Below are 26,366 nucleotides of genomic sequence, written 5' to 3'. Positions count from 1 at the left end.
CATTGTTCAGATTTTTAGAAACGTGATGAAGTACCAGGATATATCTGATATGCAGGCCAGAGACCAACCTTATCATCTGATTACTTTCTCTATCAACAATGTCTCAATTAAATTTCCAGAAAATCACAAAGTTTCCTTTCAACCATGATAAAAGTGTAATGTAGACATTATAAGGATGTTAATGTTGAGCATTTCTGCAGTGTAGCAGACATTATCCAGCCTATAAACTGCTGCATGAAGCTTCCTAAACCATCAGTTGATGTTGGCATACTAGGTATTACAACCCTTTGCTGCCATCATGTGATCTAAACAATGGCATTGTGTATTGCTAGATTTTCAGTATGATAAAATTACACTACCGCCCGAGCCTACTTTCCAATCTTCTCCTTCTTCTTAAACCCTGCATCATCCCTCCCTCCTCTTCCTTTTCTTCTCTTGTCTCCCCCCCACCCTTCCCTGTCCTCATCTCCCTGTCTCTCTCCGTTGATTGACGCGGTGCTTCTCCTCTCTCTCTCTGAAGCCTGTATGGAGCTCGTGTTGCGGGCGAGGGCGAGGCAGGGGAGGGTCCGGGGTAAAATTGTTCCCCCCCAGAGCGCGCCGCCACGCCTGCTCTCTAGACGAGCAGGCCACAGCCTGGAGCCAGTCCTCCCAGGTCAGTGCGCTCCGGGGGGAGCAATTATATGGCGCGCACGATGCTGCTAAGTGATTTGGAGGAAGTTCTGGTCGTTGAGGTGCATTTGTAGAGAGACGGAGAAGGCGATTGAGGAAAATCAGGGCAGGATTCAGTTGTCGTGGCGTTTCAGAGCCTGCGGTGAATGTTTGCATTTATTGGTTCCTTTGTTTTGTCATTTGTCATCACTTTTATGTTGACCAATATGTTTTTCCACATTGTAAAGCATGATCATGAATGCAATTTGATCTTCTCGCACTGATTCATCAGATCATTTGATTTTTCAGACCTACAAGAGATGCACAATCTGCTGTGGTTGTACATGCTGACTGTGAACATTGGTGGTCACTTTTTTTCATGTGTGTGCTTGTAGTTCTGTTCATGTATGTGTGTGTTATTACTTTTCACGCATTTGCAGGTGAATATTGGCCATGCAGTTTCTGTGTTACTGACCAGGTTATCTAATGGTTTGTATAAATGTGTGTGTGTGTGTGTTTGTGTGTTTATCTTGCAGGTGAAGGTAGCTATTCTGAAGTACATCGAGACCCTGACGTTACAGATGGAGGCCCCGGATTTTGTGAACTCCAGTGAGACTCGGCTAGCTGTCTCCCGCATCATCACCTGGACTACTGAACCCAAGAGCTCTGATGTCAGAAAGGTACTGACACAAACATCAGACACAGATTTCAAATTAAGACATTGCACATTTCCCAAATCAAAAGCCCCTTTAAAACGTTCCCACTGTTTATTCTCATGTTACCGGCAAGCATCACTGCCCTCTTTGGTTCTCACAAGTCTTGTATTCTGTGTTTACCAGGCAGCCCAGTCGGTGCTAATCGCCCTGTTCCAGCTCAACACACCAGAGTTCACCATGCTGCTGGCAGCTCTGCCCAAAACATTTCAGGACGGAGCCACCAAGCTGCTTCAAAACCATCTGAAAAACACTGGCAACGCTGCACAGGTAAACCACACACACTCCAACAGTGCTCACTGAAGGGTTTCATTTGTGTCACTAGTTGAGACGCACAAGGTTGTTAAACATTATACTGTGACATTAATGCTATACTTCTTAGTCTCAGCTTGTTGTTTTGCTCACTTTCTCAGGCACCAATGGGCAGCCCTCTGACGCGCCACACCCCCCGATCTCCAGCCAGCTGGTCCAGCCCAGTCACCTCCCCCACCAACACCTCCCAGAACACCCCCTCACCAAGGTAGCACCTGCTTGTCTGAATTACACCTTCACTCACCAAAATCCATCAAAATGGGTAATCCATCTATCAATCGTTGACAAATTAACATGAAAACAAGATAAGACGTGCACAGTAGTAAAAAGAAAGATCTGCAGATTCTCATGAATTAAACTACTGTTGCACTGAGTCTGCTCCAGAATCTTCATTGTTCCTCTGTAGCTACGTCTCTAATTAACAATGTAAATATTAGAGTGAGGATGCACAATTATTATATATAATCAGAGCAGTTTTTCTAGTTTGAAATGATTGGTTCCACTTTTCACATTTATCACAACCAGATTTAATCTAAATGTGTAGTAGAGAAATTGTGTTCCTCAAAAACTCACCACACATTATACCACATAAAATACTGTACATATAGAGAGTGATATTCAGCAGGACAGTTTGGGTAAGCTGTAATTTTTGCTCATCTTTCCTGTATGTTTGCAGTGCTTTTGACTATGACACAGAAAACATGAACTCAGAAGACATCTACAGCTCGCTGAAAGGTGTCACTGAGGCCATCCAGAACTTCAGCGTCCGCAGCCAAGAAGACATGAATGACCCAGTCCAACGGCGGGAAGGAGAGGAGGTGAGTAAAGTAGACAAAGGGAAGCTGTATGTGCTGATGTGTGCATGTAATTGTACATTGGTATCTCTCAAAGCTGATATGGAACTGTTCGAGCTGTTGTAAAATATATTCATGGTCCAAAGGAAGTTTTTGTAATTATTAATAATGTGTTTTGTTTTAAGTAATATTTCATTTGGTATGACGTTTTCTTACTTGAATGAGAACAATAGTGAAACATTTACAGATGATTGCGTGAGCAGCCGAACTTGCGTCAGCGTCATGGTGTGAAAGAGAAAAATTACCAAGGGACCAATTTGTCTGAACATTGTGACCCATGAAAAGAGTCAAGGTGTAGAAGAAATTTGTAAATAAAGAAAAATATTAATGTTTAGGCTGTTCTCAGAGCGCTGTCCTTTTGCATATTTTAACTTTATTAAGACAACCGGACTGCATCAGGAATGAGAGTGGACAGGAAGAGGAAAACAGAGAGAATATGGGGAAAAGGAAAATGGGAGTGGAGAGACGGGGAAAAACAACAACAACAACACAACAACAGAAACACAACCACAGTAACAATAACAATAACTAACATTATCCACATTTATGGTCACTCTATAGTCCTTAACCATTAGATGCTCCGTATGTGTATTTGTGTATATGTATGTGTGTGTGTGTGTGTGTGTGTGTGTGTGTGTGTGTGTGTGTGTGTGTGTGTGTGTGTGTGTGTGTGTGTGTGTGTGTGTGTGTATGAGGGAAGGGGTAGGTGTGTGTGTGTGTGTATATATGTGTTCATGTGTGTATGCAAGTGTGTAGCGATTTGTCATTGGATGTGGTGGGTAATTGATGTGGGGAGCGCAGTCCTTCTGTGAATACAAACCTAATCAACTATGATTCTTTGTTGTGGACTATTTTATGCAGCATTATGCAACAGGAGGCAGGGAGCAGTGTGCATTGACACTGATTGTGTACACTGAAGGATCTATACAGTCGCTCAGTGTTGCTATAGCAATGAAGAATGACTGTGAGCTATTCACACTGAACACTTAATTGGTTCATTAATTTTTTTTTTTTTTTTTTTAAATACTGCTTTATGCTATTATTTTAGTACAATGCTAAAACATTTTTAATGCCTTTTTTGGGGGGAAGGGTGGTTCTAAATCCTTTTTGTTAAAAAACACTTTTCAAACTGCAGTGTTAAATCTTGTTTTAACACGAGCAGCCACATGACATTTGCAGTAGTATACAATTACAGTAGTATAAAATTGTCAAAGTAATGATTTAAATATGTGTTCAAAGAATATGTAAACAAGATCTGACAAAGTATTCTATGCCAAGTTCTGCTCTGCAACAGTTTTTGATACTCGATTCTACAGACACATTTCATTTGGAGCACAAAAGGTGATGGATTTTGATTCTGAGACATTGTCCTGTTTTACAACATGTTTTCTGAGACTTCCAAAAACTAAAACACACACAAACATATCTACCTACATGTACTGTAAGTCACCCTGACATCTGATCTGTCCCACCACTCCCCTTGTAGCGTAAGAACTGAGAAGCACACATGAAGTGTTTATGGGACTAATGACTGTGAACTTTATCCTCTACAGCTACTGATAAAATCCTGTTAATTGTTTCTAAACCCGGCTGCTGAAAAGTCAAACTAAGAGGATTTTACAGGAACCTCCCTCTTTAATATTTTCACAAGTGCTTATACTTCATTCATTCAGTCCAAATTTATGACTTCAGACGTCATGCCAGGTCTAATTGCAGTCCCTCCCAACCCAGACCCCTTCTTAAGGACATGGTGTTCTCTAGTACAGAGGTGTGACCCCCTGACATTTACCCCATGAGATGGATGTGAAATCTAATCATCCCACATGTCATCAGCCTGCCAATCACAGTACACCTGACTCATCAAACCACCACTCAGATATTGACATTTAGTGGTTTGAGTGTAAATATAAACAGAAACAAGAGCACCATAAACCTCCTCACCTTCACCCTGCTCTTCTCCTCACCTGGTTCACAGTGCATCATCCTTTTCGCAACACTGGCTTGTTTTTAACAACATGATGATCAAGAAAGGACACAGAACCCAAAATTTTCAGTGATCCAGATGAATTAATCTGAAAAATGAAACGATTCATCTTGGTCTTATAAACATCTGTACCATGTGAAAACAGGATAGTGCCCAGCAGTTTAGGATGCCTCACACCTCTACTGCTGCATGTGAACTCTGGTTTAGTTTGTTTGTGGAGTGGAAGCAAACTACAGGATTATGTGATATCAGATATGAGATTTTAATCCATCTGCTGACCATCAACTGTCAAGAGAAGTTAAATTCTAAGCAATATGTAATTATATAAGATGACTTGGTGACCATTTGATTGTACAATATGCAGAGTGCTGTGATTTTCCCTGATAGACAAGACAGTGAAAAGGAGTTAAATGTAGAAACTTAACACAGCAATATTAGTCAAGTTAATTTAAATAATTAAAGTCACAACCTATGTATTTATTTATATGACACTGGAGAGGATGAACACCAGGAGCAGTAAAATACTGCATTAGTTGCTGTCAGTCATGTGGAATAATATTTTTTTTTTTCAGAACAAACGAACCAAACTACAGATGTGAAAGTAAAGACCATAAAGACCAAACCTCCCTAACATTAGATGTTATGTCTTGCAGGGCGGCAGCGGGACAGACGGCAGAGTGTCAGACTTGATGGATGGCGGCCGCATGGCTCTTGACAACAAGACTTCCCTCCTCAACACCCCCCTGCTCTCCTCCAGCCCCCGAGGTGCCCGCGAGCACTTCTCTGACTCTCCCTTTAAACACAGCCGCAAAGACACCAGCCTGGACGACTCTGAACATCTCACTGATGGTACACAAACACAGTTTCACAGAAAAAACAGACACTCTCTACAGCACAAAAATACAATGTGAACATAATACAATCACGGTACAGGATGTTTTCTTGTCTATTGCCTCTTAACAGATAGCAGCCTGGACCAGTCGGAGCTAGTGGCCGAGCTGCTGAAGGAGTTGTCCAATCACAATGAGCGCATAGAGGAGAGGAAGGCAGCGCTGTGTGAACTGCTGAAGCTCATTCGTGAAAACACCCTGCAGGTGTGGGATGAACATTTCAAGACCATCCTGCTGCTCCTGCTCGAGACGATGGGTGACAGAGAGGTAGCCACACTCACTTTGAGCCTGTAATAACACTGTGCAAATAGGCCCAAGCCAAAACCATGTCTTTTAAACTTGAATCTTTTTAACTCTCCCAGCATGTGATCCGAACACTGGCTCTGCGGGTGCTGAGGGAGATTCTCAGCAAGCAGCCCTGGAGGTTCAAGAACTACGCAGAGCTCACCATCATGAAGGCCCTGGAGGCTCACAAAGACCCTCACAAGGAGGTATATTTACCCACACACACACACAATTAAGGGCACTTAAAAGCAGTTTTTTTTGATGAGAACTTCAGAGCATGAAGCGATGGAACAAAAGTTGTGTTATATATGGATCGAAATAAACAAAAACTTGTGTTTATCTGCTCCATGATCATCAAACAGTTACACTCACCAATTTCAATGGAATAAATTTCCATCAGATTAGCACAATTGACCTACAAAATGTGACTTCAACCCAAATCATTCATGGATGACATCAATGTAATGTTTGATTGTGTTTCTGCAGGTGGTTCGAGCAGCAGAGGAGACAGCAGCCATGTTGGCGTTGTCCATCAGTCCAGACCAGTGTATTAAGGTGTTGTGTCCCATCATCCAGTCAGCTGACTACCCCATCAACCTAGCTGCCATCAAGATGCAGACCAAAGTGGTGGAGAGAATTCCCAGAGAGGGCCTGTTCAGCCTGCTGCCTGAGATAGTGCCGGGACTCATACAGGTAAAACACACACACAAAGTTCACATGTTTAATACATAACTGTTAGTTTTGATGTTGAAAATAATGGATCCAGTTAGGTCCATGTCAGTCTTTAACAAGGTCTGTTTATATTTTCTGTAAAGCTTGGCCATGCATGGCTTATTTTTTGTAAAATTTGTCAAACTAATGCACCTCCTCCCCTCAGACAACCCACACAATCATGCACAAATACTTTCTCTGACTCCTCTCCTCTGAACAAAGGTCTTTGCAGGTTTGTAACCTATTTCATTTGGTTGAACAGGGTTATGATAACTCTGAGAGCAGTGTGAGGAAAGCCTGTGTGTTCTGCTTGGTGGCCATTCATGCGGTGATCGGAGAGGAACTCAAGCCGCACCTCAGCCAACTCTCTAGCAGCAAGGTGACCTGACCTTAAAGCATTTTAAACTGTGCAAACCTAAAAACGTGTAGTTTCTAGTGCAAGTTACCATGCAAGATCTTTTTGTCTTTACACATCTAAACAGGTTGAAATTTGGCGTGTCGAGACTTAAAATCAGTTTAACGCCTTTATTTTATATGTCTGTCCCGTGCAACATCACATCACTGATTACAGCCCTCTGTTCCCGTAATGCTTCTTTCTGAACCGAAACTTACATATTCTCATTCAATCCGCCACTACTGTTATTAATAGACTTGACAGGAAAATGTTAAAGAATATGCAAAACCATGAAAACCTTAAAAAAATAAACTATATAAAGGTTTGAATCAAAGTTTATCAGCTGTAGATTCATCCTGGCATCATGTACCATCCACAGCAAGACATCACAGTGAAGCAATGGTCATGTGACAGACAGGTACTTCAACATAGTTACATATACTACATATGACAAAAATTTAGCCACAGCTCCAGAAAAGTTTGCTCTGGCAGCGTCAGCCAATTTCATGGAAGCATCAGTCAACAGTATACAATGTTAATATATTGAATAGATGCAAAGTTTATTTGTGTGACCTGTAGAGACAAACATTTACATGTCCATCCTCTGTTCTGTTTTTCTGTACGTAGCTGAAGCTGTTGAATCTGTACATCAAGCGCGCCCAGTCTGGCTCCAGCGGCAGTGAACCCCCATCTGAGGGCCTATAGGAGACACAGCGCCCTCCCACAGGGCAACCACAGAACTGCAACTCTGCCCACCAAACATAAAACATTTGTTCACATGCTCACATCCACACAGACCGAGAACAAAACAGACATGCTAACACTCTTTCACAGGAGCAAACTGCTTACATCCACACATACGCTTACACTCTGGACAGCAGAGTGACGCTCACACACACCTAGGTACACACAGTCCTCACACATTTACTGCTACACAGCAAGATGGGAGTTGTGGTGCAAAGGAGAGGAGTGTTGCAGTTCTCCTGACTCATCACTGAGGATCCACCCTGATCTCAGACTGAACTGAACCCTTAAATTTACATTAAACACATACAGTCACCTACTCCACCCAGGTTTAATCACTCCAGGATGAAGATATGAAATGTCCGTCCTCTCCACTCTCCTTTATATCTCGAACACAACAGTATCCCCTCTGAACAACATCTTGATGTCAACAGGAAGTGGTGTATCTGCATGGTTCTCATTTTTCTGCGGGGTGGGGGGGGGGCGTTCATCAGACAGCGCTGAGACGAACAAATGGTGCCGTTTTGTTTCCTTCTTGAACAGTGAGTGACTGGGGCCAGGTAGACCGGAATGTAAATTTGCATTGTGTCATAGTTTGAATTTATTTTACGCAATGAGGTTTTACTGCAGCAGTTTTTAACGTCTGGAGTTTTCTCTCTCGCACATGAACACATGTTCTCTCTTTCAAAAAGGTGCTGATGAGCCAAAAAGGTACGACCAACCAACCCTGCACAGTACGAACGCAAGTCACAGTGGGTCATACCTGCTCATAGCAAATACAGAACATTGGCAAATTCCGACGTATAGGAGGCGTTATGTGCTTGGCTATGCATGAGACTAAATTTAAAATAATAACTTTTTATCTGGATCCTATTGACAGTCAGAATAGTGTGACTGGGGTTTTAAATTAATGTGAAAATGTCCGCCCCTTTCAGATAACTACATGGTGTCCTCCATTTCTCCCAGCTCATCTTGGATCAGTCCACTTCTGGGCAACATTGAGAGGAAGATGGGTGCGTGCTGCTTACTACATGAAGTATGACAGGACATGGCTTATTATCACATAGTGGATATGTATCTATATATGATATTAAAATGGAATACCCAATAACGGTGTCATTTAGGAGAGTCGCCCGCTGGGGGGAGGGTGCACACGCGCACGTGTGCCCACCCCTGTTTTTATTTTTTCCCTCTTTTCTCTCTCTTTCTGTTGCGCGTGCCGTAGTCTCTCTCTCTCTCTCACACTTATTTTTCTCTGCTGAGAAATTTGTAGAAATGTATTATTTACAGCTCTGAAAAACAATTGTCATGTCACCCCTTTCTCCTGTTCATCGTGTCTTTCTTTCCTTCCTCTTGTAACATTCTAGTTTTCACTGTTGTGTTTCCTCTGTGCATTTACAAAGCTGTGCTTACAATAAAATAAAGAACTTGTACAGATAATGATAAGCCCTGCCTCTGTGATTTTTGCATTGGGAAAGAGTCCCATTGTGAGAAGCACTAATCTGAGCTGAAACAATTAGTTAGTTGAAATTAGTCTGTTTTTATAATCAACAAATTGTTGAAGTAATTTATGAAGCTACAACACCAAATGTTCTCTTGTCCCAGCTTCTCCAACATTGGCATTTTCTCCTTAGAGCAGAGAGCTCTGGCAAGAAAATGTGCAGGTGTTCACAGCATGTACTAGTTGATAAGGTGGGTTAACACAGAAGTGGTGCAAAGATAACATTTGTGTCTTATGCAACATAGCTATTTGGGAAACCGGTGCTGAATTTCATGTATGCATCTGCTCTCTGGGCTGTAAATTTAGGTGCAGCTAAAGAGGGTCCCAGATAGAGTGCCAGTCTGACCTGTAAACCCCCCGACCTCCCTGCCAACGCCTCCTAGCTGCCCAGTCCTTACTCTGTCTGTCCTCAAAACAATGGCCTTCTTCGGCAAACATATCAGTTTTATTTAAGGAGTGGAAACATGGCTGGACATCCACAAGCTGTGGTTGAGTGTAACCAATACATTTACTCAGGTACAATTTTGATATACTTGTAATCACTGATTTAGTGTTGCCATTTTATGTTACATTATACTTTATTCTCCATTTATCCAGCAGCTATAGTTACTTTGCAGATTTAATTTTATATGCAAAATATACAAAATATGATGCACTGTTGTGGATTAAACTACACAATAATACATAATGTGGCCAAAATGACTTCCAACTGCAACAGAAATCCAATAATGTAACACTGTACTACACTGTACTTTTACCTCTGCGTACATTTACTATTTATTTCAGGTATTTTTAAATGCAGGCTTCTTACATGAAAGGAAGCATTACTAAACAGTTATCATGCAACTTGTCTAATGTCATTCTTGAAACTACAAATTCACTAAGAGGGCTCTCTGGTTTCTGCATGTAAGGGATTAATTGGAGGTTACCCAGCTGGATTTCTGGCCCACTCTGTCTGAGCTTTACAAGAAGGTGTATGTTGACGTCTGTATCCTGAACTGTGAGACAGGGGGACATTAATTGAGCCGTGAGGCGGGTCTTCCCCCCCCCCCCCCCCCCACCCTGAGCCAAAATAGCATGTATACCCTGCTCGGAAAAACTTCGCCACCCAGAGTCTTGACCGTGCGCCACGTCCAGTGACCGACGGGTGGATAATTATTGACCAGGACGCACACACTGAGTCTCAGCTCCGGCGGGCTGGACTCCTTTTCGACGCTGACCTGAATCAAACATGAGCTCCCGTTTGGGTGTCCTCGGTGTCAGACTGAGTCGTGTTTGTTTGCAGCAGGAGTGAGGCGGTCTGTAGCCACAACAGCTGTGGGACACGATGTTGTTCTGGCAGTCCTACACTGAAAACTTCCGAGCTCCCGTACAGAGACACGGCGGCGGCAGCTACACACGGTACGACCCTCAGAAAGTGACATGTCTGATTGGTTTAGTTGACGGTGTCAGAGCAGTGTAAATGTGTGTTTTGCACTACATGAATAATGAATAACTACTTTCGTTATTACTTCTACCTGTGGCCAAATGAGCCTATAACTGCGCGTGTGCATGACACATGTTGTGTGAGTGTGAAAAACGGGGTATTTGGTGCTCTTCTTTGTTGACAGACATGACTTTATAGATATATTATTGTAGTTTCTGGAGACACAGCACAGCTACAGTTGGACACAATGACGGCAGCTCCGGGGTCTCTGATTGGCTAATCCTCTTGCGCTGGGCACAGGAGGCGGCCTCTGATTGGCTGACCGCCGTCCTGGCGTCCTTCCTGAGGCTGGCTGTGGCAGCCCCGCAGGCTTCACAGACCGACAGTCTGTACGCTGAGGGAGCCATGTTGATGCCTGGTTTTGTGTCAACCGCTGCACTTTGGATGGTTAAAGGACTGCGCCTCAAGGACTGGGAGCCTTAGCGGTGATTCCTGCCCCGCGATGAGAAGAGGAGAGCGGGCTGGGGTGGTTCAGGCAGCGCCAGAAGAGAGCAGCTCTTAGGTCACCGGACACCACTCAGTTGATTCAGTGAAGTTGATGCTAGTTAGCTTGATAGCTAGGTAGCAACAGCTGTGCGGACGCTGCGTGGGATGCGGCGTGTGGACTGAAACAATACCATCTTCTCTGCTTGTTGTATTTTGTTGAGCTAACGTGAGCCAGCCTGCGTGGAGACTCCGCGCCTGGGGTATCAGCGGCGCTGCTGAATTCATGCTAGTCTGTTTTAAGTTACCTTTGTGAAGCTAGCTAGCTCTTAGCTAACGTTAGCATGCTGACAATCAGCTCGTATCTTCAGTCACGACTAACATTTCTTAGCTGAGAGGATCCTAACTTATCGTTACTTTCAGACAGTCTGCCAGTCGTGGAGCAGCATTTTGCGCGATAAAAGCCCCCCCGAAAACCCCGAGTGGAGATATGGCGATAAACCCAGTCTCTGTGGAAAGCTACCACTTCGCCTGCCCAGCTTGCCAAGGAGCGGCTAACGGGCTAGCAGCGTAACTTTCCTCTCACGGCGTCACCCAGAAGCTGCAGAGCCCACTTCCTCGCTAGCCGACCTCTCGTACCTGAAGCAAGCTGGCGGCCCTCCAAGTAGAAGCCGAGGACAAGGAGCTGGGGCCAATGGCCTGGGTGCTGAAGATGGACGACGCCACCATCGAGTCGGGGCTGGTGCACGACTTCGATGCCAGCCTGTCCGGCATCGGACAGGAGCTGGGGGCTGGAGCCTACAGCATGAGGTCAGAGACGGGAATCAACATGCCAAACCCCAGCTACCTAGCTCAGTAGTGGGTCGAGAGAGAGAGAACAACACACACTCTTTCTGGAAGTGTTAACATTACATCCTCCATGTCTGTTATTCCCTTTGTACTGGCTGTGACGGCTTCTCTTTGTTTCTGGATTTGGAGTAAGGCAGTCGCTGCAGGGTGCCATGATTAGGGACAAAGATTAATTTCTCAATTGCCCCCACAAAAACAAAAGGAAAGACACAGGTTATACCGTGAGGCACAAAGATATTATATCAGTTCACTCAGTTGTTGTTGTTGTTGCTCAGACAATGGTGTGTGTGCATGTTTGCGCCATCCCAACGAGACTTACACTTTGTGTTTACTGCAATATAACACTGAGAACATCTGCAGGAAAGGCCCTGGTTCAAGCTCTCACACAGGCTGAATGGGTCCCTGGCTTTGTTTCTGAAGACTTGTTGTGTGTGGAAACAAAAGATTGTGTATTGTGTCTGAGGTTCTGGCTCTGACTTTAGTCTTCCTGATAAAGAAAGTTCCTTAAGCTAATTGACACAAAGGCCTGACACTTCAGTACGTCTTCCCTCTCCCCTTCATCTTAGGACAGACCTGCGTATAATTTCCTTTTTTTGTTCTTGAACGTTCATTCCCTGCTACAGAGATAATGTAGCTAACATCTGGCATTTCTGATGATTATGAACAGTTCATAATTTCACACTAACACATTTTTAAAAAATCTGTTTTCTTTCTAAGAAAGAGTGACACAGCCAGTGTGTCAATGTAGCTACTAGTCCTGGGAATAGCACATCAGTACTTTTGAGCAAAATATATCCATAGGAACAAGCATCAAGTGTCAAATACAAAGAGTTTCATTTGAATGCTTGGCTAGATTCTTGGGTTTGTTTACTTATTTTATCAGATATTTAGTCTTTCTTAAGTTATTTAGTTTACACTGGTGCATTCACTGAACAGTTTGGCAACAGTCTTACAACAGGATCCATGATTAACTTGTTGTTTTGTAAGTTGAGATTTCAATGAAATCATAAAATTTTCCCCAGCGACAGGTTTTGTACAGTCATTATTGAATTGTAGATGTTAGAAAGATGGTAAAACATGTTTTATATTCCTCAGTCTATGATATTAAAACCAGTATTGTTTTGATGTCAGTACAGAAACATATTTGCACTGAAATCTAACATTTTCAGATGATACCCAACTTTGACTCTGTACAGTATTTGCAGGGAATCCATGCAGTCCAGTACCAAATGTTTATCCTCAGTGTTACTCCAGTGACACATAGCTATTGCACCAGTTTCTGGTTGCTCAGGTGATTCCAACATTTATTCCCAAACATGGCGTCTTATGAATGAGGGAAGCACTGTTTAGTCAGGACAACTTGTGAAGAGGAGTCAACATTTCATGTGTACGTCTTCCTTAGGGAATGAGAGGAGGAGCCTGTTGGCATCAGACTTGTATTTGTATAAACCACCTGTTCAATTAGTAGCTCTTGGTATGTGTGCACTGTATTTTGTAATAGGTCATGGGAGGTCATGACATTTGTGTGACGAGGTCAAGAAGCTCTCAGAGCATGAAAGTGTCTTATCAACAGCTTCCTTGGCCATCTGCTTTTAGCGTGCGTTTATCTGAGTGTGACGTAGGTGTTTGATAGTCTCTTATGAGAGTAAGCAAGTTTACCAATACTCAGGTGATGGGTTGCATGTATGTCAATTAGTAAAAAGCATATGTGTGTGACATTGGTGTCAGTGGCTGCAGGAGTAGTGCTATCTGTGGTGTTGGGGTGGGTTGCGGGGCATGTTTGGAGTCAGCAGCTGGTAGGAACAGAATGTCTCAGTGTGTTTCGGTGGAGCCAGGTCCTCAGATTTCAGGAAGCAGATGTAGTTTTCCTGGGCAGCAGGGCTTAACAGGGCTGTGGCACCCAGACTGGCATTGTCTGGGCAGAGAAAGCACACAGGCAAGTGATTGAGAGAAAGTGATTTTGAGACTGCAGTTTGGAAGACTTTGTTATTTGGAGGAAGGTGCTGCAGGAATTTCTTAAAATTATCGAGTTGTTTTGTGTTGTCGTTTGGTTTTTTTCGTTTTAAAGTTTGGCTCGCTTGTAGAGAAGCATCATGACTTGCCAAAAAGTTTTCCAGGTAATGAGATGCCAGGGTCTACATTTCTTTGCAGGGAACAAGCACTGAGATCTACACACAAGCACACTCCCGTTCACTGTGCCCCCGTTGACACTCCTGCAGCATTTGTCAGGGTGAGCTGAGGACGGGTTGGTTGTCTAGAGTGGCTGCCAAGTGTGAGAGATAGTATGTGTCAGCAGCTCAGGCTATCTCTGGGTGTTTTTGTTCATTTATCCTGCAGCTGCCTCATGCATACATAATCAGAGAGCCATTTGATCGATGGAGAGTCTTCGTCACTTATTCTAAAATAAGCCAATCCATTTAATAATTTCACACTATGAAGAGGTGAAGTATTGTCTTACCAAAAGCGGTGCATACAACAGTTTCTATGGCACAAACCATTTGTTGTGTTTTGTGGAGATAATTGCAAAGTGGAACAACAGTCAGAACATTCAGGCTTGAGGAATAAAGGCAGGGTTTGTTTTTGCTTTTAGGTGCTCACGGTGATTATGTTGACGTCAGGATGGATCCCACATGGTTTTTGGGATTTTAATAAAAGCTCAGAACTTTGAGTCACCTTAAGACACAAGGCAGTTGAAAAAGAATGACAAACCAAAATCAAGGAAATTTCACTAAATAAAGCTCTTAGGTGTCACAATTATTTTTTCTGGGGTTGTTTATTTTCCTTGCTTGTCCATACTTACTGTCTGTTTGTGTGTCTTCTCTCTGTCTCTCTCAGCGATGTGCTGGCTCTGCCAATCTTTAAGCAGGAGGACTCCAGCCTTTCTACCGAAAGCGAGACCAAAAATCCCCCATTCCAGTATGTGCTGTGCGCCGCCACATCGCCTGCCGTCAAGCTGCACGACGAGACGCTCACATACCTAAACCAAGGTGAGACACTAAATACAGTTCATCCATTCAAGGGTCTTTTTTTTTTTTTTTTGTATTTTACCTGCTTTTGTTCTTATTTCTTTTCTGTTAAGTAATTTAACTTTTCTACTTGGACAACAAAACTGCACATAAAGATGATGGTATTTGATCTGGTTTGTTCACACAAACCCATCATTTAACACCAGTACATAATTACCACATTAGTTTATTCCACATTAGTATAATTACTGTAAAATGAAACCTTTGTGGAGGTGAGTGGCAGCCTCTCTTGTCCTCTGGCCTCCTGGCACAAATGGAGATTTTCTAATTTAATGGCATATAAATAGATTGAAATGAACAGAGGAACCAGTAGCATCCTCTTTTTAATGAGAAGCGGCAACATATATGGACTTACATGTTTACTGCAAGACAGAAACTATCAATTATTAATCCCAGTTTTCATGGAATTAAAGCTTTAACAGAATTTATACATAAAAGTGGGATTTCCATGGTGAATTATACAGAAGTTATAAAACAGCTAAAATGGTGCTTGTAGCACTTTAAGCTTTATTTGTTGCTGAAGCAAAGGATTTTTCAAACTGATGATTCAGACTGGTCATCCATGTGGAAAATGTTGGCATGTTGTGTCTGACAAGTGATGTACCATTACAGTGGTAAATCACTTGTCACGAGTGAACGTAACTTGTCACACGAAACACTACACATTGTAAACAAAGAACTTTGTCTCAGCATCTGCAAATTAAGCCTGCCACAAAAAAGGCTGCCTCACTACAACACAAGTTGAGTATTTTATATTCATCCGAGCAGAAAGACGTCAGAGGAGATGGACATTTTATTAAATAACGAGTCTGGGCCTATATTTAGGTCTGGCTCCCCAAAATGTACCCGCTCAGGTGGCAGTACTTTCCAATGGCTTAGAGATGAGGGTGGAGTTTTGTCAAAAGTCTTTTTAAAGCCACCAAAACTCAACAGCAAGCCCAGTTAATTGTTACAAAATATTTTTTGTTCTCAAAAGTTTAATAAGTTTAAAAAAAGAAAAACTAGATGGCTGGACTGACGAGAAGTCTACAAACGCTTGAGCGTTTTATCAGAGGAGGAGACATCCTGGACACATGGACAGAAATATACTTAAGAAACTTTTATCTCTTTTTATAGTTTTGCATTTTAGTTTGTTAGAAAAGGGCCTTTATTCTTCAGTCTCTCCCAAATTACATGACAACAAAGCCTGTACTCTAAAATACAAGGAATATATACATTCACCCTTTCGTTGGGTTTTGTCTCCCTCAGGCCAGTCTTACGAGGTGCGTATGTTGGACAACAGGAAGGCAGGGGAGTTACCAGAGATCAACAACAAAATGGTGAAGGTGAGAGGATCCTCTCAGCTGGAGGACAGATTCGAACTTACTACATCAAGCACACTTTGTACCTAACATGGTGTGTCTTTTTGTGTAGAGCACAGTGCGAGTGGTGTTTCATGACCGCCGGCTACAGTACACAGAGCACCAGCAGCTGGAGGGCTGGAAGTGGAATCGTCCTGGCGACCGTCTCCTTGACATCGGTAATGATGCCTGGCGAGAAATGTTTACTTTAATCGTCCTGTGTGTGAATTGGAGTTCAAATATCTGTGTGTGTGTGTGTGTGAGACAGATATCCCCATGTCAGTGGGCATTGTGGAGCCGAAGACTCACCCCTCCCAGCTCAACGCTGCTGAGTTCCTGTGGGACATGAACAAAAGGACTTCTGTTTTTGTGCAGGTAAAACACACACATACACAACATCCTCACTGAGACAAGCCACACACACACACACACACACAAACACACACACAGAGCTCTCTTTTGTGCCATCTGTTGGGCGTGCCACTGAATTTCCACATCAAACACATATTTTGATCACACTCATACCGTTGTCTCCATGCTGTCTGCAGGTGCACTGTATTAGTACAGAGTTCACCCCCAGAAAACATGGTGGGGAGAAGGGTGTCCCCTTCAGGATCCAGATTGACACGTTCGCCCAGGGAGACAGTGGAGAGTACACAGAGCACCTCCACTCTGCCTCTTGCCAAATCAAAGTCTTTAAGGTACACACTCAATACCTCACGTGGGGAAATGTTTCCACTGACTGAAATTATGTTTACATTCTCTGCTACCTCATGTGTCGGCGCTCACAGCAATTAAATCTCTCCTTCCTTGTCTGGTTTCTTCTTTTCTGGTTCCCCGTTTAGCCAAAGGGGGCGGACCGTAAGCAAAAGACGGATAGGGAGAAGATGGAGAAACGTACAGCTCAAGAGAAGGAAAAGTACCAGCCCTCTTACGATACCACTATCCTGTCAGAGGTCAGTATGCAGCTGCAATGGACAGTCAGACTTTACAGCTATGTGGTTATAGCATTCATATCAAAGCAATAATACTAACAAGCATCCAGGTTCAGTTTTTCACCATGTTAAATATATGCACTAGAGTAAGTGAGATGTATTTCTGCAAAGCAGCCCACCGCCATCCTGGTGTTATAGCCAATGTGCAACAAAAGACCTCATCAATGACAACCTTTTTCTCAAACATGTATTAATGATTTAGATTTCTGAACGTTCTTTCCTTACCATCTGGACAGCCATTGTCTTGGTCTGCGGATTAGAATTATCATAAAATCACTCAAAATTAAATTAATTAAACAATATAAAACAGAGAGGAAAGCACTAATTCCTCAAAAGTAAAAAAGCTGGATTCAAGAGGAAGTACTTTTGCTTGATAACTGACTCTAACAAATGATTATCCATTATCAAAATTGTTGCCAGTTCATTTTCTGCCAACCAACTATTATATTAAACCATTTTGCCAATTGAGCCTTGAAAGAAAACTACCAAACAGCAGTCATTTTAGTGCAAAGAACCACCAAATTCACATGGTCCCTTTTGTTCCTTTGCTATTTTTTCCTATTATTTTATGGCTTTGACTTTTTTTCCCTCCACAACTTACAGCTCTTGAATTAAAATGCTTTTTGGCAACTAACACACAGATGTTCAATGGCACAGCAACTTGCAGGCACATCAATTAAACACAGCAGAGAAGGTCTTAAAAAGAGACAATACTTCAACAACATAACACTCACGTCAAGAGATTGTTCACAGTGATAGATCATCTGTCTTGAGCGTGTCTCTGCAAATCAATTTTAATGCTGTTGTGACATGAACTGAAGTGACTGCTTGGAAAATTAAATGGTGTCTGGTGTATAGTGGCAGATGGTTAGCAGTAGTGTTGTAATGCACAATAAGGTTCCTCCAAGTTAATTCTTTGCAGAGTTTGTAAGCCACTTAAATCTTGATTCACCTCATCTAGTGATCAATTAAGTTAGAAACTAGTGGCCTGAACAAAAGACAGACTTTTTAAATAGATGGCATTTGCTGTGTGAAAAGGTATCTCTGCTCTTTTTCACTGAAGCCAAATGTGTAAATAAAAGGACAAATTTCTATGATGTTATCAGAGATGGACATTACGTCAGGCAAAGTGGTCCATCTCCACATCTCAACACTGAGGGAAACTCTGCACAATTTGAAAAAAAGGGGCAAAAAGAATTGGGTGGTTTAGTATAGATTATGTTTCACTCTTAATTCAATCCCATCCAACTAATACCGTCTTTATTACAAGGGATGGTGTTTAAGCAGGAAAAGGCGTCAACACATGAATGACTCCACACTCACTCAGGTTCTGGGATACAGTTCGTGCTGTTTGCTTTTAAATGCATGATATTCACTAAACAGTGTTATTCTTATTCTCCAAACAGATGCTACTTAAATGGCTTTAATGGTTTTAATATGATGTATTCCAGACTAATGAAATAAGGGACAAAGGTATAATTTGTCTTTTTCAATCAAATCAAAATCAAAATAGCATGGGTAATTTCTAGTGCTCGAGCAGTAACTTTACATTTTATATACTTGTATGCCACACCAAGATGTCCCTCAGATAATTCACTCAGTGATGGAGCGTGTTTCCTGGAGTTATTGGTTGTGTTTTTTGTGCTGGTCGCTGGCTGGCTAACCTCCTGCTGTGTGTCTGTATGTAGACGAGGCTTGAACCCATCATAGAGGATGCGGGTGACCACGAGCTGAAAAAGTCCAGCAAGCGGACACTTCCCGCTGACTGTGGCGACTCCCTGGCCAAGAGAGGCAGCGTAAGCACCCTGCTCTCCTCTCCTCCACTCCTCTTCCCCATCACTCCATCCACAGCCTTAAGCTTGTAGACACTAGACCCTTACTCCTGGGAAGGGGATGTATTTGACATTAGGTGGGGTGGAGATGGTGCAAAGTCAAGTTCCTAGTACACCCTTGAATTTTCTTCAACCCTTAAGCTATTGTTTCTGGTTAGCTGGAGCTGGCCTTCAGTAATAATTACACTAATAAGTTAACTATGTCAGGTTTTGGTATAATTGAGTTTCCAGATGTGTTCATTTTTCCTCAGTGCTCCCCATGGCCAGACAACGCCTATGTCAGCACCAACCAGGCAGCTACTCCCTCTTTCGCCTCAACCCCACTGTCCACCTACACAACCTCCTCAGTACCGGACAGGTAAGTGTGTGTGTGTGTGTGTGTGTGTGTGTGTGTGTGCGCGCGCGCGCGCGCGCGCTCTTGTTTGTGTTTTTAACTGAGGTGTTTTTGGTCTCGCCTCTCTTAATTGTCATCTCCTGTTTTCTAGTGACTCATCCTCTCCCAATCACCAGGCAGACCCTGGCAGCCATGGAAACTTGGAGGTTAGTCTGCACTCGATGCACCTGTGTTAACTGGTGGAAAGGTTAAAGACGGAAATATTTTTCACCAAAGACATATTGACATGGGACAGTAGAAAAAGCACAGTGAATATATAAAAATGAATGATGGCTGAATCCCATTTAGCTGCTTCAGTTTGAGGAAACTGGTAATGTGCATGCTGGTTCACTGTCACACTGTCATGGCTTTTATTACTCTGATGGTCTGTGTCACTGACCTGCTGCTACTGCCAGCTCTATCTTTCTACACCTAGTTTGGATATGGCTGTCAATACTCGAATGTTGGATTTCTTTTCATAAGAAACCTTATTTACTCTTGTTCAGAGCAACACACACACACACACACACACACACACACACACACACACACACACACACACACACACAGGGAGATGAGTGTGCACCGTTAAAATACTGCCCTTCACTTGTTAAATTATTGACATTATATAATTGTGATCTACATTGGGTTGCTGCTAAAATGGTCAAAAAATATAATATTTATAATTTTATATGTTTGTCTGATATTCAGATGCAGAAACTATAACTTATAGAAACTATAAGTGAAATGTGTCAGTTTTATGTAATGTTGATGGTATGATGTCAATATGACTATCAACAGGTGTTTTCCATGTATTTTTGCCGGGAACCACACACGTCACGTGAGACGCAGAATCTCTAGATTTTATACTGCTGCTATATCGTATAATACTGATACTTGGGTGTCTTATCTGGTGAAAATACCAAACATTAGCTGGTTACTGATTCCTGGATCATAAATATTGACCCTACCACTGCAATTAAAAAATTTAAATTTAAATAATTTGAGACAAAATAAGCAACTTTATATATCATTTTAAGTTTATATGATCTGTGATGGAATTTTGTTTTATTTTTGAGATTTTTTTGAGTAAACAGTGCATCAAAAGTAATCTATAGATCAGTGGCAAAGCAAAATAACCACTAGATGCAGACCTATTTACATCAGTCATGAGTAGATTGCGGTTTGATGTGATTGCTGAGGATGAGGGGGGAAAGTAAAGCCCAGATCCATGTGTTGACATCCTCTGTGTCCCTGTCCTCCTCTACAGCAGCTGAGCCCCACTGCGTCCATACAGGACGCACAGAAGTGGCTGCTAAAAAACCGCTTCAGCTCCTACACAAGGCTCTTCTCTCACTTCTCAGGTACCTCCTCCTCCACACACACACACACACACACACACACACACACACACACACACACACACACATTAAAACACACATGTAGAGTGATAACGGCTACAGTACAACTGACTGCTCCTCTGTCTCCTCTGCGAAGGTTCTGATTTGTTGAAGCTAACCAGGGACGACCTGGTCCAGATTTGTGGGCCAGCAGATGGGATCAGACTCTTCAATGCACTTAAATCCAGGTGTGTGTGTGAGTTTTTCTGTGGTTGTATACCTGTAAAAGCAATAACGTGTAAGTGTTTTTCCACTTAATTTTTTTTTCGTGTGTGTGTGTGTGTGTGTGTGTGTGTAGGTCAATGTGCCCCAGGTTGACGGTGTATGTCTGTCAGGAGTCCCCTCGGGAGAGCCCCCTGCTGGAGAGACACAGCACCAATGAAAATGGAGACCACAGCATCTCCTCTAGTTTACGCGGTACAGATAGAAATTATGTGTGCAAAAGCATGTAGTCCTTGGCATCACAAGTAGAAGTGGCATGTAAATGGTCTGAATTTAAAATGCGTGTTTGTTTGTGCAGTGTACCACGCTCTGTACCTAGAGGAGCTGACAGCTGCAGAATTGATCCGCAAGATGGCGTGTGTGTGCAGCCTTCCAATGGAAAAAATCAACCAGGTGTACAGGCAGGGTCCTACAGGCATACACATCCTGCTTAGTGACCAGGTACCAACACACAAACACACAGGCCGTTTGCCTCTCCACGAGCACTTTATTACAGATTATCACACTGAAGGGCTCTTTATTAAGAGGGATGGTATAATTAAAAAGGTAAACTCTCCACTTTGAGCAGGAAAAAGCATTAACGTGAATACTGACTCTACGCTGACTCAGCTGTTTAATACAGTTTGTGCTGTTTGCTTGTAAATGTGTAATATTCACAAAACAATGAGCTTATACTTCAAATAGATGGTACTTGAGTAACATTTATTATAACATGATGGGTTCCAGACTTATGAAATGAGGTACAAACTGAAAAATCTTAATTTTAACACACACAACACTTTCTGTGAATTTTGTCTAAACCCTCCATGAAGAGACAGTGAAAGAACAATGATGTGCTGATGTGCACAAAAGACGAGACCAAATCAAATTAAGATCAAAATAGCAGGAGCAATATGTGGGGGAAAAAATCGGATGATGACTCATTATGTTAAGTTTTCAACTCTCACATATTGATAGTAGAATTGGCCTCAGTAATTCAGTGTTGTTCTGGCTATAATCCACATGAATGGAAAAAATCAAGCTGAGGTGGAAGAGGCCAGAGTAAATGGCAGTGCTTGTACTGAGTCAGTCACTCTGTGCTGAGGAAGAAATAAACTGTGCGTCACTATTTTGTGTGCTATCTGACCAAGAACAACAGCCCCACTGTCTGTACTGTCACTTATTTGCATGCAATTTACAGTCCTCTGCCATCACACACATTAGTGTGTTGTTTATGCTCTAATGAACCCCTCTCTTGACTCAGAAAGTCTGACCATCATATCCTGTCAAACACCAAAAAAGCACTTTCTGCAAGTTGACGGTGATGTTAAAGGAGCTACAACATTTCAGCTCGTCCGTTTTGTCATTTCCAGATGGTTTACAACTTACCTGACGAGAGCTGTTTTTTGATCAGCACTGTCAAAGGTGAGCTCATAAACGTATCCATCTCTAACATTGTACTTGGGCATGACATCCAGTTCAAAAGATCCTCAATTGCCAAGGATTTAATGTACTTCTTGTCACACTTCTTTCTCCTCCAGATGAACTGGGCGAAGGACTCCATCTAATCCTGAAGTAGTGATGAGGACAGATGGCATCACTAATACTCCACCCTCTGTTTTGGAGCAGAAGCCTCCCTCTGTCCCTTTCTGCCTGCCTCTACTCTTTCCTTCTACTTCCTCCCTCTCTCTCTAAACGATCGCTTGATGGAAAGCAGAGAGACTGCGTTAAAGCCATGTAAATGTTAGAATCTGACATGGGTGCGTCCACTGTTTCATATTGAAAACACTATTAACGGAGGAGATTAGTTAAAGGAAGAGAGACTGGGGGGGATATAGGGTTCGGGGAAAGATAATTATCTTCTATGTATTTTGGTTTTATTTTATTTTTGTCTTTTATATGGTCTTTGTGTGGAGAAGGGAGGGGGGAGGCTCCAGGAGAGAGGGGAGAGTATCATCTGGCCGGCAGGAGACAGAAAGAAAGCAGAGTTTCCTTATTGCTCGTTGCCCTTCCTACACAACGCGCACAACCAGCACTAGGCCAGTATTTGATAACCTGTACTGCTGAACAGCATGCGATCTCAACATACTAACTTGCTTAAAGGAGAATCCCAACTTACTCTGCTTATTTAACATTCTCTTGGGGTTGTTGTAGTAAACCATTTATTGATCAGCTCAGCTTGGCAACCCCTGAAATAGCCAGGCTAAATTTGTGGAAGTGGCGTCAACTTTTGTGGATGTTAACACCAACATTCAATTTTTTTTTTTTTTTTTCCTCGGACTTTGTCAAATGGACTGATTTCATTGACTCTTATCACATAGTTATCCTATGTGATTTTAGACTTCCAGCCATATCTGTCTGTTGACATGATGTCATACTCACCTCAACTCTCTTAACGAACGTCCTGTTTGGCCTGTGCTTTTACTGTTTTTAGTTGATGCTTTATTTATGGATAAGCTGTTTCTATTGCTCTCATTGACTTAAATTGTTTCTGGTGCCATATTGGCTTTTTAGCTCAGTCTTTTACTCACATTCACACACAGAGCACATACACCTCTTCTTTGACTCCTCTGCTTTCTGTGCTGACTTTGAAACACTGGTTTTTTTGGAGTGGGGGTTTAACACCTCCTGGGATTTTGACAGTGTGTGTGTATGTGCAGAAAAAGAGGAACAAACCTCAGTAGAAGACTGCCATGCAGAGCAGTAACACCTATCCAAAAACCTACTATAATGTGGACCAAAAAGATTGCAGATTGATAGGCATTTTTTGAGGAAAAGCCTCACATGAAAGCATTAAAAGAATTGGTCAGAACGTGAAAAAAAAAACCCTCATGTATTGGAGCTGCTTGTGTGCTACATGTATAGAGTAATAAACCCTCTATTCCAGGATCTGCTCTACAAGAAGCAACCCATAATGCAGCAGGCTGGTAGAAAAGCATCAGTGTTGTAGCCTGGTTTCAATAGTCTTATCCTGTAGACTAGAAAATCACGGCAGCTCCACATCCATCTTCAAACTCTTGTGTTTTTAATGTAGCTGAGCACAGGAAGTGCAGGTCATGTGTTTTGAGTGCTCTTACTTTGAAAAGTGACAGCAAACCGCACACAGGTCGGGGAGTAGCAGGGCGGCACTGTTGGTTTAGTTGACCCCCTCTTTTGGTACACAATGTCTGGCAATGTTGAAGTGCACAGTTTGCACGCCTCTAAGTGTCAGAATGTGTGTGTGTGTGTGTGTGTGTGTGCGTGTGTGCGTGCATGTGTATCATTTTTCGTTCTTACAAAGAAAACTTAATCATGTCAGTAGTTGTCATAAACTTTTTTCCTGTTGGTATAATGAAACTGTGTTTAGCTTGCTGTTTAGTAAAGAGCATGTGGAAGACAGAGAAGGGAGGGAAGGATAGTTTGGTCCTTGGTGAGTGTAACCCCTCCTTCTTTTTCCAGATGTTAGAGACCAAGCCTGCACTGAAAATTCACAAAAACTAAAGCTTGATGTGTAGTCAATAGTCCTACAGCCACACCCTCGTCTCATCCACCTTATGAGTAGAACAGAAAAGAGAATGTTGAGACTAAAAAAACTTCTGTTTTTGTCTTGCTGTGCGCCAGAGCCAGATCTCCTGTGGTGTTTACAAGGACGTGATTACCACAGCTCAAGTAAACTGTGTTCATCGACTTCAAAAATGAGTGACAATAGAGTGGATGTGATACCAAGTCAGGCAAACTCTGGCGAGCAGTTTTGATCCCCTGACGGCCTGACCAATCGTCTGTCTGTCTGTGAGCGTGTGAGCGTGTGAGCAGGAGAGGTGACCACTGTTTATGTACAGCCCAATGTCAATGATGATGCTTCTCATGTGCACAGTATGGTATGCTGGAGATGTACACAACCACATGTGCTGGGAATAAATGATTTCATAACTTTCTCTGGTGTCTTGTTGAATTATTGGAGAAAATATCTTACAAGAAACAAATGTGTGATACAGCTGTTCACACAGTCCAGATGAACTTCTCTATACGCCTTTTGCCACAGTCATGAATATAATGGACCTAATTTTTGTCTTAATAACCAATGAAAACATGAATTATACAGGAAAATCAAATATATATGCCAAAGGCACGATGAACAGGCACATCAAACAACTGTCTTCTGTGGTATTACATGATATCAGAAGTGACATTTAGATGACACTGCTGTGATTTGTGTAGCAGATTGAAAGCCCAAAACCGGTCAGAGGTCTCCAAAAGCAGATGTTAAGGACACAGAATCATGCTAATTTTCACTCAAGCCAATTAATCTGCATCCCAGGGGACTGAAGACAACTGTTAGCTCGCAACTAAATGTCTCAAAGAGCATGTCTGTGAACATATGTGTTGCTGGTGTACAGGTCATTTACATGAGGCCTTACAGGTGGGCCTTGCTTTATTACCTGAACTTGAGTTAGAGAAGCAATTGTTGCTGCCCATCAATCTGGGAAGGGTTATACGTGGAAAACATGGCACAAGACATTTGCCAATCTTCCCAGGAGTGGATGTCCCAGCAAATTCACCCTAAAGTCAGACTGTGCAATGCTCAGAGAAATTGCAAAAAACACAAGCGCTACGTCTCAGTTAGCATGTTAAATGTTAAAGTTCATGACAGTACAGTTAGAAAAAGACTGAACAAGCATGGCTTGTTTGGAAGGTTTGCCAGGAGAAAGCCTCTTCTCTCTACAAAGAACATGGCAGCACGGCTTGGGTTTGTGAAGTTACATCTGAACATAAACCACAAGACTTCCTGCCCTTTGGACAGATGAGACCAAAGTGGAGATGTTTGGCCATGATACACAGAGCCATGTTTGGCGAAAACCAAACACAGCATATCAGTACAAACGCCTCATACCAACTGTCAAGCACAGTGGTGGAGGGATGGTGATTTGGGCTTGTTTTGCAGCCACAGGACCTGGGCACCTTGCAGTCATTGAGTCGACCATGAACTCCTCTCTAAACAGAAGTATTCTAGAGTAAAATGTGAGGCCACCTGTCGGACAGCTAAAGCTTGGCCGAAATTGGTTCATGCAACAGGACAATGATCAAGCACACCACCAAATCTACAACAGAATGGCTGAAAAATAAAAGAATCAAGGTGTTGCCATGGCTTAAAGTCCAAGTCCAGACCTTGTTCTGATTGCAATGCTGTGGTGCGATCTTAAGACAGCTGTGCATAAACGAATGCCCACAAACCTCAATGAACTGAAGCAACAATGTAAAGAAGAGTGGGCCAGAATTCTTCCACAACAATGTGAGAGACGGATAAAGTCATAAAGAAAACAATTACTTCAAGTTATTGCTACTAAAGGTGTTACTACAAGCTATTGAATCATGGGGTGTACTTTTTTGTTTTTCTGTTTTTCACACATGGCTTCTCCATTTTGGCT

The 26,366-nt window shown here is 42.5% G+C and overlaps 2 protein-coding genes across 23 annotated transcripts in view; both read left to right on the top strand.

Annotated features, from left to right (window-relative positions):
• clasp2 (cytoplasmic linker associated protein 2) overlaps nucleotides 1-8,975 on the top strand; it is a 56,509-nt gene extending 47,534 nt beyond the window's left edge. For all 20 annotated transcript variants that reach the window (XM_071500092.1, XM_071500090.1, XM_071500080.1 and 17 more), the window contains 10 exons: nucleotides 1,185-1,328; nucleotides 1,488-1,631; nucleotides 1,775-1,881; nucleotides 2,350-2,491; nucleotides 5,165-5,360; nucleotides 5,475-5,668; nucleotides 5,764-5,892; nucleotides 6,173-6,379; nucleotides 6,660-6,776; nucleotides 7,419-8,975. In XM_071500092.1, the coding sequence (XP_071356193.1) occupies nucleotides 1,185-1,328; nucleotides 1,488-1,631; nucleotides 1,775-1,881; nucleotides 2,350-2,491; nucleotides 5,165-5,360; nucleotides 5,475-5,668; nucleotides 5,764-5,892; nucleotides 6,173-6,379; nucleotides 6,660-6,776; nucleotides 7,419-7,496 (1,458 nt within the window). In that variant the 3' untranslated portion in view covers nucleotides 7,497-8,975. The remainder of the gene's footprint in view (nucleotides 1-1,184; nucleotides 1,329-1,487; nucleotides 1,632-1,774; nucleotides 1,882-2,349; nucleotides 2,492-5,164; nucleotides 5,361-5,474; nucleotides 5,669-5,763; nucleotides 5,893-6,172; nucleotides 6,380-6,659; nucleotides 6,777-7,418) is intronic.
• A 1,157-nt stretch (nucleotides 8,976-10,132) lies between these two features.
• On the top strand, nucleotides 10,133-24,875 carry ubp1 (upstream binding protein 1). 3 transcript variants are annotated; one of them, XM_071500099.1, is made up of 16 exons: nucleotides 10,133-10,437; nucleotides 14,630-14,781; nucleotides 16,069-16,145; nucleotides 16,234-16,339; nucleotides 16,429-16,535; nucleotides 16,709-16,861; nucleotides 17,006-17,116; nucleotides 18,844-18,951; nucleotides 19,239-19,345; nucleotides 19,473-19,527; nucleotides 20,631-20,724; nucleotides 20,858-20,948; nucleotides 21,059-21,177; nucleotides 21,281-21,423; nucleotides 22,335-22,386; nucleotides 22,503-24,875. In XM_071500099.1, exons 1-16 carry the CDS (start codon nucleotides 10,364-10,366, stop codon nucleotides 22,538-22,540), a joined length of 1,587 nt encoding a protein of 528 aa, XP_071356200.1. In that variant the 5' UTR covers nucleotides 10,133-10,363; the 3' UTR covers nucleotides 22,541-24,875. The 3 variants fall into 3 exon arrangements, with proteins under 3 accessions (XP_071356200.1, XP_071356201.1, XP_071356199.1); XM_071500098.1 differs by lacking the exon at nucleotides 10,133-10,437 and adding an exon at nucleotides 10,511-11,755; XM_071500100.1 differs by lacking the exons at nucleotides 10,133-10,437; nucleotides 18,844-18,951 and adding an exon at nucleotides 10,504-11,755.
• The last annotated feature ends 1,491 nt before the right edge of the window (nucleotides 24,876-26,366 follow it).

This window comes from Trachinotus anak, unplaced genomic scaffold (genome assembly GCF_046630095.1).
Source record: "Trachinotus anak isolate AG129_WGS33_773 ecotype Australia unplaced genomic scaffold, CSIRO_AGI_Tana_v1 ptg000016l, whole genome shotgun sequence".
Classification (NCBI taxonomy): Eukaryota; Metazoa; Chordata; class Actinopteri; order Carangiformes; family Carangidae; genus Trachinotus; species Trachinotus anak.
This window is presented reverse-complemented; position numbering and strand designations above follow the sequence as displayed.

Excerpts from the sequence above, each read along its gene's own strand:
- ubp1 (XM_071500098.1), top strand. The coding sequence starts at position 11,640 with ATGGCCTGGGTGCTGAAGATGGACGACGCCACCATCGAGTCGGGGCTG. Across the intron at positions 16,146-16,233 it reads TCAACAACAAAATGGTGAAG|AGCACAGTGCGAGTGGTGTT; the intron begins GTGAGAGGATCC and ends CTTTTTGTGTAG. Across the intron at positions 21,178-21,280 it reads CATCTCCTCTAGTTTACGCG|TGTACCACGCTCTGTACCTA; the intron begins GTACAGATAGAA and ends TTGTTTGTGCAG.